The sequence below is a fragment of the Ceratotherium simum genome, chromosome 29 (assembly GCF_057802395.1).
Source record: "Ceratotherium simum simum isolate JZ-2026a chromosome 29, ASM5780239v1, whole genome shotgun sequence".
In the NCBI taxonomy this organism is placed as follows: Eukaryota; Metazoa; Chordata; class Mammalia; order Perissodactyla; family Rhinocerotidae; genus Ceratotherium; species Ceratotherium simum.
The window spans coordinates 21,750,738-21,762,332 of NC_141928.1; the positions used below are offsets into that span (position 1 = coordinate 21,750,738).

The 11,595-nt window shown below is 45.5% G+C and overlaps 1 protein-coding gene across 1 annotated transcript; it reads right to left on the reverse strand.

Moving 5' to 3' along the window:
- Positions 1-496: 496 nt before the first annotated feature.
- On the reverse strand, positions 497-3,925 carry LOC101387441 (alpha-1-acid glycoprotein-like). Its single transcript, XM_087419586.1, has 6 exons — positions 3,726-3,925; positions 3,188-3,330; positions 2,888-2,958; positions 1,990-2,097; positions 1,740-1,843; positions 497-674 (listed from the first exon to the last, which is right to left on the reverse strand). Exons 1-6 carry the CDS (start codon positions 3,837-3,839, stop codon positions 588-590), a joined length of 627 nt encoding a protein of 208 aa, XP_087275712.1. The 5' UTR covers positions 3,840-3,925; the 3' UTR covers positions 497-587.
- Between the last annotated feature and the right edge of the window lie 7,670 nt (positions 3,926-11,595).

An 11,595-nucleotide genomic window follows, 5' to 3' on the forward strand; every position in this document is an offset into this window, starting at 1 on the left:
TCACAGCAGCCTCCCCTGGGGTTCCTGCCTCCAGTGCGGCCCCTCCCTGCTCGCCTCCCCAGACGGCCATGGTGGTGTCTTGCAGTGGGGTCCCTCGTGCTTGGTGCCACACGCCCGAGTCCTCCCTGCCCCTTTTCCACCTGAACTCCTTCTTGGGGTCCTCTGCCTCAATGTCCCTCAAACGTGTGCTCTCAGATCCTTGGCCTGCAGCGGGAACAGCAGGCGGTATCAAGTTCCTGATCTTTCTGGACTGGTTCAGATGCCCCTTCCAGGCAGCCTGCCCAGACATCCCCGCTACAGAAGGAACCACCCCCGTACTGGGCTCCCACAGCCCTCCGTGTACGTGGTCGTCTCTCCTGGCACATGTGCTGGGGGTCCAGCGGCGCTCTTCCAACCGGGGGCAGGGTCTTATCCAGGGGTGAGCCAGGGCTCAGCTCATGGCAGGTTTCAACGTGAGTGAGTGAATGAATGAATGAGTAAATGACAACTGCCCATCCCAAATGCAGAAGCTTTATTGGTGCACCTGAGGCACAGAACAGAGGTACCAAGGGTGGGCAGGGTGAGGGTGCCCCAACGTCCCCACGGTCCTAACCCTGTTCCGCGTCCTCCTGGGGCTCCTCATTTGTCTTCTTCCTTTCCTCCTCGTGCTGCTTCTCCAGCGGCCCACACTGATCCTGGAAGACGGGGAGAGGAGAGCATAGTGACTGGAGGACAGGGGGTCCCCGGGGGGAAGATGGAGTGACCTGTGGACTGTGGCTCCGGCCCGGCTCTGCCACTTCCCAGCTGGGTGACCTTGGGCGCGTCACTTTCCCTCTCTGGACCTCAGCTTGTTTTCCTGTAAAAAGGGGCCTCACACCCCTAAGAAGAGCTGGCGTTTCCTGAGCCCTTATGACCCGCCAAGCCCGCGCACTGACCCTCTGGATCCCTCACCCCCATCTGCAGATGGTGCCACTGAGCTCAGGGCGGCCGTGTGGTCCCCGAGGTCCCCCAGTCGGGAGATGGGGGGCAGGCAGCAGGCCGGGGAGCCACCCCAGTGCCTGTGCTCCTCAGCCCTTTCCCAGGGTTCCCGGGGGTGAGGGAGGATTTGTGCCACTGGTGGTCACAGGAGGTGACCTCAGGGGACAAACCGATGGAGACGTTTTATGTGAATGATCATGGAAGTGTGTCATGTACATCCACAAACGTGTACCCAGCTCGTCCACTCTGGGATCTCAGATATTGTCTCCTAAGACAGGACCAAGTAAAGCTTTCATTTATGCAGGTTTAGGGAAAGGATTCAGGAGATGCTCTCAAGGGAATTCTCAGTCAGAGCAACAATCGGGACGCTGCTCCTGGCCCTGTGCAGCCTGGGGGACACTGAACCACACCCCAGCTCCCCTCGTGCGGATTAGAAGCCTGGGGTGCGGCAGGCAGTTGTAAATGCTAATGCCCCGTGTGTCTCTTTCCCGTGTTCCCACCGCCACACCTCGGGCTGCTGTCACCTGCTGTCAGTCTTTCCAGTCCCCCCACCTGCCCTGGCGTCCTCCCTGCTTTCCAGTAACTTCTCCTCCTGGGCTCTCGTCTACCACCGTGGGCCTCTGGGAATCTCAGCTGTCCCCGCGGTGAGGTGGGTGCTTCAAAGTAGGATATCCTGCCTCGCTGTGCAGCCTAGACTGGCAGCTTTCCCTCTCTGGGCCTCTGGGGCCGCGCAAGGTGGGACCACCCTTGGGGTGGGCACTGCCCGGCCCCCGTGCATTCACCTTTTTCACATCAGCGTAGATGATTTCCGACTTATCCAGGCCCTTGCACTCAATGGCTTCATGCAACACCTTCAGTTGCTCTGAGGTCACCTCCGGCTTGTCAGCTGCAGGAGTGAGCAAGGGGGCTGGGTGAGGATGCTGGGAGGCCTGTGTGGGCGGCCGGGGAAGGCTGGGATTCTGGGGTCAAGCCCCAGGAGCGGGTGGTCCAGGGGTGAGTTCTGGGTGGGGTGGGAGGTGGAGGGGTCGCTACCATAGAGGGACAGCGCCACATTCTGCTCATCGTCCGGGTCTTGGGCCAGCATGTAGATCTTGGGGTCCGTGGTCAAGATCATGCTGACAACACGTTCCTTGTCCTTTTCTGGAGGAGGAAGACTCTGGTGAGACCACGGGCATGGCACCGTGGTTCCCATCACACAGGCGAGGACACTTGTGTGCCCAGGGCCACACAGCCGATCAGGGAAGGCCAGGGGCTCATTTGGGCCTGCGTCCCAGCTCCTACTGTGTTGCCAGGCCTGCACGGAGCACGTCACTCGTGTGGGATCAGAGGAGCCTTTCTCTCTGTTTTACAGATGAGGGAAGTGAGGCCCGAGCGGAGCCTTGGGCTGCTACCTGCTGTTGGTTCAAGTCCATCGGCATTTGTGTGCTCCTACTATGTGCCCTCTCTGCAGTGCTGGTGGGGACATGGGTGAGGTCACTGCCTGCACAACACACAGGCTGCCACCCTCAGCTCGCAGAGGATGAAGAGTGGATGAGAGAGAGGCGGGATGAGCCAGGCTTGGGTTTGAATCCAAGTTCTCATTGCAAGCTGTGTGACCTCAGGGAAACTACTTGACATCTCTGTTTTTCTGTTTCCTCATCTGATCCTGTAACGTCCTCCTTGGGTTGTTTGTGAGTAGTAAGTGGGTTAATTCATATAATGTGTTTCAAAGTGCCTGGCACGAAGTAAGAACTCAAAACTGGTGGCCGGTATTAGTGATTATCGCAGTGTGCGGGTGCTGGGATCATGGACATAGAAGAAGCAGGCCTGTCCCGTATTCTCTGTGCCCAAAGCCCCCAGGGCTTTAGCCCCAGCGCCCATACTGTAGGCTGGCCCACCCACGTCCTCCCCCTTCCACACAGCAGCTGTGTGCCCGAGGGCTGGCCCTCACCACGTTTGGATATGGTCTTATTCTCCCGGTGGACGTTCAAGATGCTGGATTCATAGACACAGTGGTTCCCACTAAAGCCCAACAGAAGGAGGAGAAAGGCAGCAAGTGGGTCAAGGAGAAGTGGACCATCACCTGTCACAATCATCAAGGCAGGAGTCAAGGGCGATTGGAGTCAGCCCTCCCCATTCCCTGGATGGGAAGGCCAAGGCCAGGACGGGGGAGGGACTTGCTCAAGGTCTCCTGGCAGCTAGGGGCAGAAGCCAGAAGCGGGGCATGGGGGTGAGGGTGTGGGGGTCTCACACGGTCAAGTACTGTCGGAGCTCTATTGTGTCCTCCGTGTGGTTGAGGGCAAAGTAAAAGAAGGCCGCCTGGAAGGTCTTAGCTGCCTCCTTGAACTCAGGGTTGCGGGAGGCTCCTGCGATATAGAACCACTTGCCAGAGAGCTGGGGAGAAGCCAGGAGCAGGTGATGGAGGCTGGGAGCAGGATCCCTGATGCCCCACTGGGACATGACTCTGCAGATCTCTCCTTCAGGTTGCAAACAGGGGACTGGGGCCCAGGTGAGGAGGGGCCGGGCAGGAGCTCACGCTGAGCATCAGGGGTCTCCCGGCCCCACCCCCGGGCGGCCACTCCTTGCCCAGGACAGAACTGTCCCTGCTGAGGGACCTGGCAACGAGGCTTCTGAGTTTGGAGGCTGAGGAATGCCTCTGGAGGCTGCTCAGAATTTCACCCCAGGACCAGGAGAGAAAGGGCAGAGTCAGGAGAGGACGCTGAGCACAAGCCAGCAGGGGAAAGGGAAGCCCAGAGAGGGAGGCAGCCGCCCACCGGCCCAGCACTCACCCGGTCCAGGGTGGAATTGGTGAGAGGCGCCGCTGTGAAGTTGGCACACACTGGGCTCCGGGCGTCCAGCAGAGGAAGGAGGCTCAAGACGGCGAGGGCCCAGGGCAGCGCCATGCCGAGACGGGTCACCGGGAGCCAAACAGAGCTGGTGGCTGGAGGGTGCAGTGACCTTTATAAGGAGCTGTGGGCAGATGTTACGCAATCCAGTGATGGGGAAATGCCTTACACACAACCTTCCCTCCTTCCCTGAAAGCCAGCTGTAGGCAAAGCCTCCAGCCCAGGTCTGATGTGGGTCCCTGACCTGGAGGGTTACCAAGGCCTGAAGGTCTGTCTTTCAAGGCCAAGGTGGGTGTGGGCTGGCCGGATATTTGTCAACATGTAGATTTCAAGAGGTGGGCCTCTCAGCAAGCTCTCATTTTCATCAATTCCTGTGCCACTGAGTCGAGAGAGACCCAGCCACAGATCAAATGTTGATGGCAACTTAGAGCTCCCAGGCTCCAGTGGGGAGTGGGGGGATGGGATGGGGGAGGGGGAGGTGGTGGGAGAGGGCCAACAGGGATTCAGTTCAACTGAGTGTGGTGACAACTGTGACAGAGCAGAGTCCAGAGGGGCCTGTCGGGGGAAGAGGGAGAATCTCCCCCTGCCCTTTTTTTTTAAGGATTTTATGGCTGGCCAAATAATCAACAAGACAGGTTAGCTGGAGAAAATAATACCAAGTTTAATAATATGTATACATGGGAGAAAGCAGGGACGCTGTGTTTTTTAACACAATAGCAGAAATTTTTGTCTTAAATACCATGTTTAGCCAATGACAAAGGAGGATGTTGGGGGTGGGGGGAGTCAGTTATAGGAGATTATCACTAAAGCACAGTAAACAAGAGTAAGGTTATTATGCAGATTTAAGGCCTCACCTTCTACATTGATAAGCCTCTAGAAATGAGGCCATCCCCCCCCTTCCCAAAACAGAGAGGGAGATACCTTTACAAATGGAGATTTCCCTTATAAATGTAAATGATTGTCTGGCAACTCCTCGAAGGGCCATCTAGAGAATGTGGCCAGAGAGACAGAACTTTTGATAAGAGGGGTTTGTTGGTGCCTTTTCTATTGTAACCTCTATCTTACATTATCTTTACAGCCATCATGATAGATCTGTTCTAGGAAGGAGCCACCATGTCAAATTTTTTAGGCAGTTAGTGGGGGAGGTCAAATGTCCCTATAGAAAACAACTAAGGTAAAGAGATAGATTTTAGGGTGGCCAAATCTTGATCTCCCACAGTCTCGCCTTTGAAACTACAAGTTTTACAGTCTTTTTGAAACTTAAAGAAGTTTCATAGTACAGAAGCTGAGTTGGTAGATTGTTTTATCTTACTGAACACATTTTTTAGTCTTGATAATAGATCAGTTCAATTAAGTTCATTTTGGAAGGTGGTGATGTAGGTGGGCTCTCAAGGTTATGCCTATATTATGGAAGCAAGCAATCAAGTATTTAATAGAAGCATTTTTATGTAAACAAAAGAAAAACAAGGTTAATGGTTGGAACAAATTGTAAACCAGTTTTTGAGGTCAGAGGACAGCCAGTTAAGATGATTTTTAGATGTCAGCGTCAAAGTATCTTTTGCAGTTTAAAATGTCTCTGATGGTGTCGTCACATCATCTCTTAAGTTTATATCAAGTCCATCAGCTTTAGTTTGTAAGGCTTTAGCAAAAAGGGCAGGTTTGGTTTTCAGTGATTTTAAATGAAAATGATGGAAAAAATCAAAAACGTTAGTTTGGACATCTGTAGCCAGATATTTCAGGAGACTAGAAGAAATCAGGATCTAGTCTAATCAACAGATATAAAACAAAAACCTTAAAAGACAATTAACAAAACTAGGATCCAATATCTGCAAATGTATACTATAGTTTTTATTGAAATATAATTTTTTTCTCTAAAATCACCCTCATTTTTATCAAAGATAGCCAAATTAAAACTAACTAGTTTGCAAAATAAGTCTAGTTCTAATAGAGTTGGCCCAATTATTTACATAAGTATAGCAAGAATAGCAATTGATCACATAGGCTCTTTTAAATCTGCTTTGTTGGAACTTTTTATAAGGAATCTCAGATTTAACTTTAAAGGCCTCTCCAGGCCAGGAAAGCCAAGCCAAGGATTTTGTCATCAGACTTCACCTGTAATATCTACAGATTTGGGTGAATTCTTTTCTTTCGAGGTTCTTCCAAAATATTTCGAGGTTCCTTGTACCTGCCAGATAAGTGACATTTTTTACTTATCCTGGTAAGTGCTGCTTGGAACGTAAGGTACCGGGCCAATATTTCTACGTGGCTTTATTTTATAAAGTCTAATCTTTATTTCTCAAAAGCTGTATGGTTATATTGCAAATATGATGTTTTAGTCACAACCTTGGTAATATAACCAGTGTTTCTAATTGTGTCCTGTTATAAGGAGAACAGATTTTTATTGAACTTATGTAAATAACTCTATTGCTATGAAAACAACAATATTTACTCACTAAGAGTTTTTAAATTCTGGAGGGATCAGGTAGAGAGAAAAAGAGAAATATTTTAATTTTGCTTACAAAAGTATCATTTACTAAATTGTTATAAGTCATAGCTAGCTCAGGAGAAAAGAGAAAAAGTTTTCTTTAAATCTGAAAAAACAAAACATTAAAAATTCAGCAATACTTCAAATGAAAAATCATAAAAATTATAATCATCTTTATCAGTTCATTCAGTCCTGTGTAATCTATTTTTGATCCCAATCTTTTTGTTAGCAGCTTTATGAAGTGATCAGTCTCTCTATCAGATTTTTGTAATTTTTTACCAAGTTTAGTTTTATGATCAGAAAGTTTATCAGAAGCCTGTACTTCAGTGTAAATGTCAGAGTCTTTTTCATGAATTTTTCTGAAGTTGAAACATATTTTGCAAAAGCATTAGAGCAAAGAAATGAGTCTGTAAACAACAAGACCTCAAAATGGCAATTGACAAAGAAATTTGGTTAATTTTGTGACATACAACACTTTAAAATAATAATAACCAGAATTATGACTGATAACCAGGACAGATCAGAATTTTAGTAATGTTATACAATTTTAAAACACCTATGTCAATAACATTTGCCCACATAATACCACCTAAGAAGGTTTATCATCGCTTGTCTGACAATGCTTCTCATGTAGTTTAACATATTGAATAAGCCTAATAAGTTTAGTATCTTTCTCTTTATAGGAAGAGAGCAAATTTTTTTGAGAAGTTTCAGGGCCCTTTGAAAATTTCCAAAGAAAAAAAGTAAAAAAAGAGACTTTATTTAAGATATGAATTTTGGGGAGCTTGTCAAAAATATAAAAAGTCAAAGCAAACAGAGCATTAACAGTCCAAAAAGCCTTAATAGAGAGACCTCAGTCTTTTGAACACAGGAAATTATTTTAACAGTTTTTTTTTAGGTAGACTTATTTAAAGATAAAGAAAAATCTTTTATAACCTCTTTATCTATCAAGTTTAAGCAAATTATCCTTTTAAGAGAAATAAGACCAAACTATAATTTTGTACCAGCTTATTTTTGCTATTAAAACTCATTTACTTAATTAAATTTATTTTAATCTTAACCAACTTGACCATGTAAAAACTCCTTTTCTAGAATTTTTCTTCTACAAACCTATAACTTTTTTTTTATATTCAGAATTTGCCCCATGTCTTTCTTTTCCCTCCTAGTACTTGAGGACAAATTTATCTTTCTTAATCAACCAAACAAAACATTTTTATTTTTTGTATGTTTATACATCTTATTTTCTTTGTACACAGACATATTTTTTTTATTTTTTAGTAGCTTCAATCACATATATTAATTAGAAATTTTAACCTTTAGAAACCTTAATTTGTAAGTAAAAACTAAGGAAACCATTATAAACTTTTTTTTACATTAGTATCTTGTGGCTTGGAAAATTTATAAACACTTCATAACTTCTAGAAATATGTTATTTTACAGTACAATTAATAAAACACATGTTTACCAATAGACCCAAAACACCTTTTAGTTTTCCTGTAATGAAAAGCCAAAAGTGGACAAACGTAAGTTTAGCAATGTCTAATATCTTATCTTATTTGGAAATGATGATACTCAGAGAATTTTTATCATAAATTTTAGCAAAACTCTCAAGTTTTAAGTCACTAAAAAGAGTTTGGAAGCTGTAACCACCATAACACATAATTATTGTTTAAAGTTTATCCAACATTTATCTTTTTTACAACTAGTTACTTATTCCCAATAATTATTTAGATTGTCTATAAGACTTTATAAGACATTAGATAAAATTAGCCATCATTTAAATTACTATTTTTGTTAACCAGTTCTGTAATAGAAATAACATCAGTTTTTTCCTACAAAATTTCATGTAAATTTTATCACCTCTTATGCCTTTAAACATAGTTATCATTAAGACTTTTATCAATAGGTCTTGGTCTTCTAATTTTGGACAAGGGAAGCATTCCCAGTCAGACATTTTAAAACATATTCAGGCAAAGTTGATGTAACCGCTTTATATAAAATTAGCTCAAACATTCTAACCTTTATAATCTTATCAACACTTACACTTTTACATGTTCTCAATTCAATTGTAACCTGAGTCAAGGTCTTAAGGCTAGTCAAATTTTTCTCTTTCTTTTTTTTTGGCCTTTTTTCTTAGGTACCAATTAAACAATTATGTGAGAGCTCTCAAAAAAAAATTTTTTTTCCCCCCAATTTAGAAGTTTTCCCAATTCAAAGGATCCGTCGTCTGGCCATTGACGAGTAGGATCTTCATTTGTATATTTATTCCAATAGTGACTCAATCCAATAAGCCTTTTTAAGGAAAGACCCGGAGGTAACTTTCCACACTTAGAATAAATCTTTACCATGGATGCAAGAGGCATCCCTGTTGAGGGCGCAGATGATGTAGCCCCCATGATCTACAGAATTTACTCCCAAAGATATTCAGAGAAAGTAAAGACCTTCGTTGCACAGGCGGTAAGGATGGTGTCTCTGGTCTCCCACAATAGTGTGGGATGCCTCTAGTCACAGACCCGCTAATCTGTGACACAGGGCAGGCCATACTGGAATGGGATTTTTCCAGCACTAACAAGCAACAAAGGTTAAGATGACAAAAGCCCTTATGGACTGGGCCCTTTATGACAAACTCCCCTGAGAGCTTGGCACAGCCAGACAAAGACAGTTCAGAACCCCAGTCTACTCGACTGGCCACCAAGGTGCACTCCGGTAAATGCACCTTCCGTATGGTGGAGACCAAGGAGAATATTCTCACTGGTCACAAAGCCAAGTTTTCTCAGGACACAGAACAAGACAGAAGGAAAAACCTCATCCGGTTTTTTTTTTCTGTGCACAATGACAGCTTTAGCCACGCCTTAGGTCTCTTGGAGCCAGAATAATACCTGGGGGGGAGGTGCCGCGGGGTTGGGGACTGTGTGCTTTACAGAGTACCTCGTCATTGCACAGACATTTTCTTGCAGTTGGCGGGGGACCTGTGTCATCTACCCCATTCCTTGACCCAACTTATCCCGTCACGGGAGTCTTCTGAAAGTGGCGAGCACCCTAATGGCTCTTAACTGCTCGACCCGCGCCCACCAAATTTGCGGACTTTTTGGCTTCCAAGATGCCCTTGGCAATGACCTTCACTTCATGTGCATATTAACCCACAGTAAAGTTTGTAGACGCCAGTCTGGTGGGACCCGCAAACTCACCAGTCTGAGGGGCCGGCCCGGACAGCAGGCTTATAGGGCCTATGCCTGCGTCCTACCCTATGGTATTTCCTTCTTATGACAAAAGACACAGACAAAAGAGAAAAACAGAGACTACCTCTGGGAGGAAAAGCGATCAAGATCAAAACCAAGAGTACTCTACCAAATTTAAACCAAGAGTCACTAAAAGCACAAGAAACTAGTTTCCTAAATATTTTCTCCTGCCAATCTAAATTTAGAAAGAGAAAAAATTATCACCATTTCTTTCCGCCGGACTCCACAGATAGAGATTCCGGGAGGCTGACATGGTAAGAAGTCTTACCTTTTGCCGGCTTTCGTCAGGCGTTCCCGTATCTCACCATCTGCAGTAGTCCAGGGAGAAGGCAGGTCTTCCAGCCAGAGAAGGCAACTGGCCAGCCAGTGTGGATCCTGCCGACTACGCCAAAACTGTCGGGGAAAGAGGGAGAATCTCCCTCTGCCCTTTTCTTTAAGGTTCTTATGGCTGGCCAAATAATCAACAAGACAGGTTAGCAGGAGAAAATAATACCAAGTTTAATAACATGTATACATGGGAGAAAGCAGGGACACTGCGTTTCTCAACACAATAGCAGAAATTTTTGTCTTAAATACCATGTTTAGCCAATGACAAAGGAGGATGTTGGGGGTGGGGGGAGTCAGTTATAGGAGATTACCACTAAAGCACAGTAAACAAGAGTAAGGTTATTATGCAGATTTAAGGCCTCACCTTCCACATTGATAAGCCTCTAGAAATGTGGCCATCCCCCCCTCTTCCCAAAACAGAGAGGGAGATACCTTTACAAATGGAGATTTCCCTTATAAATGTAAATGTTTGTCTGGCAACTCCTCGCAGGGCCATCTAGAGAATGTGGCCAGAGAGACAGAACTTCTGATAAGAGGGGCTTGTTCGTGCCTTTTCTATTGTAACCTCCATCCTACATTATCTTTACAGCCATCATGATAGATCTGTTCCAGGAAGGAGCCACCATGTCAAATTCATTAGGCAGTTAGTGGGGGAGGTCAAATGTCCCTAGAGAAAACAACCAAGGTAAAGAGATACATTTCAGGGTGGCCAAATCTTGATCTCCCACAGGCCCTACCCAGTCCCGGGGGCAGGGACGCTTCCCAAAGAAGGGGGCATCCACTCTGAATGTCTGTTTCCAGGGAATGTCTTACTTGAACCATCTCCCAACATCCCAAACAGGAAGTTATCCCCATGTCTCTCCACCCCCTGCTGTGCAAGCAGGGAGCTGCCTCTCTGGTCACCAACACATCCCCATCCTGGAGCAGCGCCCAGCACATGGAGCCTCAGTACCCACTGCGGGTGAGTAATTCCACTGCCTATTTGCATCTCTACTGAGGGGTCAAGTCTTCATCCACATGAATACATACTTTCAAAAAGTATACTTATGAGGGCCAGCCTGGTGGTGTAGTGGTTAAGTTCGTGTGCTCTGATTTGGAGACCCGAGGTTCGTGGGTTCAGATCCCATCCGGTACCTACACACCGCTCATCAAGTCATGCTGTGGCAGCGACCCACATACAGAATAGAGAAAGATTGGCAACAGATGTTAGCTCAGGGCCAATTTTCCTCACACACACAAAAAAAGTATTATTACGATGTGCTTACCATCTTGTATTCTTATTCCTTTCATATATTTTGAATAATTGTTCATGTTTCAGTGTAGTTGGTAGTTGTGATTTGAATGGATACATAACCTTTCATTTGCTCATAGATTCTAAGTGACTGAACCATGTCCTCTCTTTAGATCTACAGTATATTGTTTTATGTTTTCCAGCTTTATTTAGATATAATTATCTGTAGCATTTTATTCTGTGATTTTTTTTCCTCTGTTGATAAGTGTCAGAGAGAGACAAAATGGCTTTCTAGAATTATTGTACATTCAAGAGAGAGACAAAATCATATGTCGAGTGTAAGACTTTAGCGTTATTCAAAATAGCCAAAACCTGGAAACAATGCACATGTCCATCCATAGGAAGTGCAGAAACAAATTGTGACATTTTCATACACTGGGATATTACTTAGCCATAAAAAGGAGTGAACTACAGATACATGTAACGACGTGAATGAATCTCCAAAACAATACACTGAGCAAAGGAAGCCAG

Bases quoted from the DNA above. Each gene is read 5' to 3' on its own strand.
- LOC101387441 (XM_087419586.1), bottom strand. From the start codon at position 3,839: ATGGCGCTGCCCTGGGCCCTCGCCGTCTTGAGCCTCCTTCCTCTGCTG. The intron at 2,959-3,187 runs GTGAGACCCCCA...GTTGGGCTTTAG, and splicing joins CTCCGACAGTACTTGACCGT to TGGGAACCACTGTGTCTATG. The intron at 2,098-2,887 runs GTGAGGGCCAGC...TTCCTCCTCCAG, and splicing joins TAAGACCATATCCAAACGTG to AAAAGGACAAGGAACGTGTT.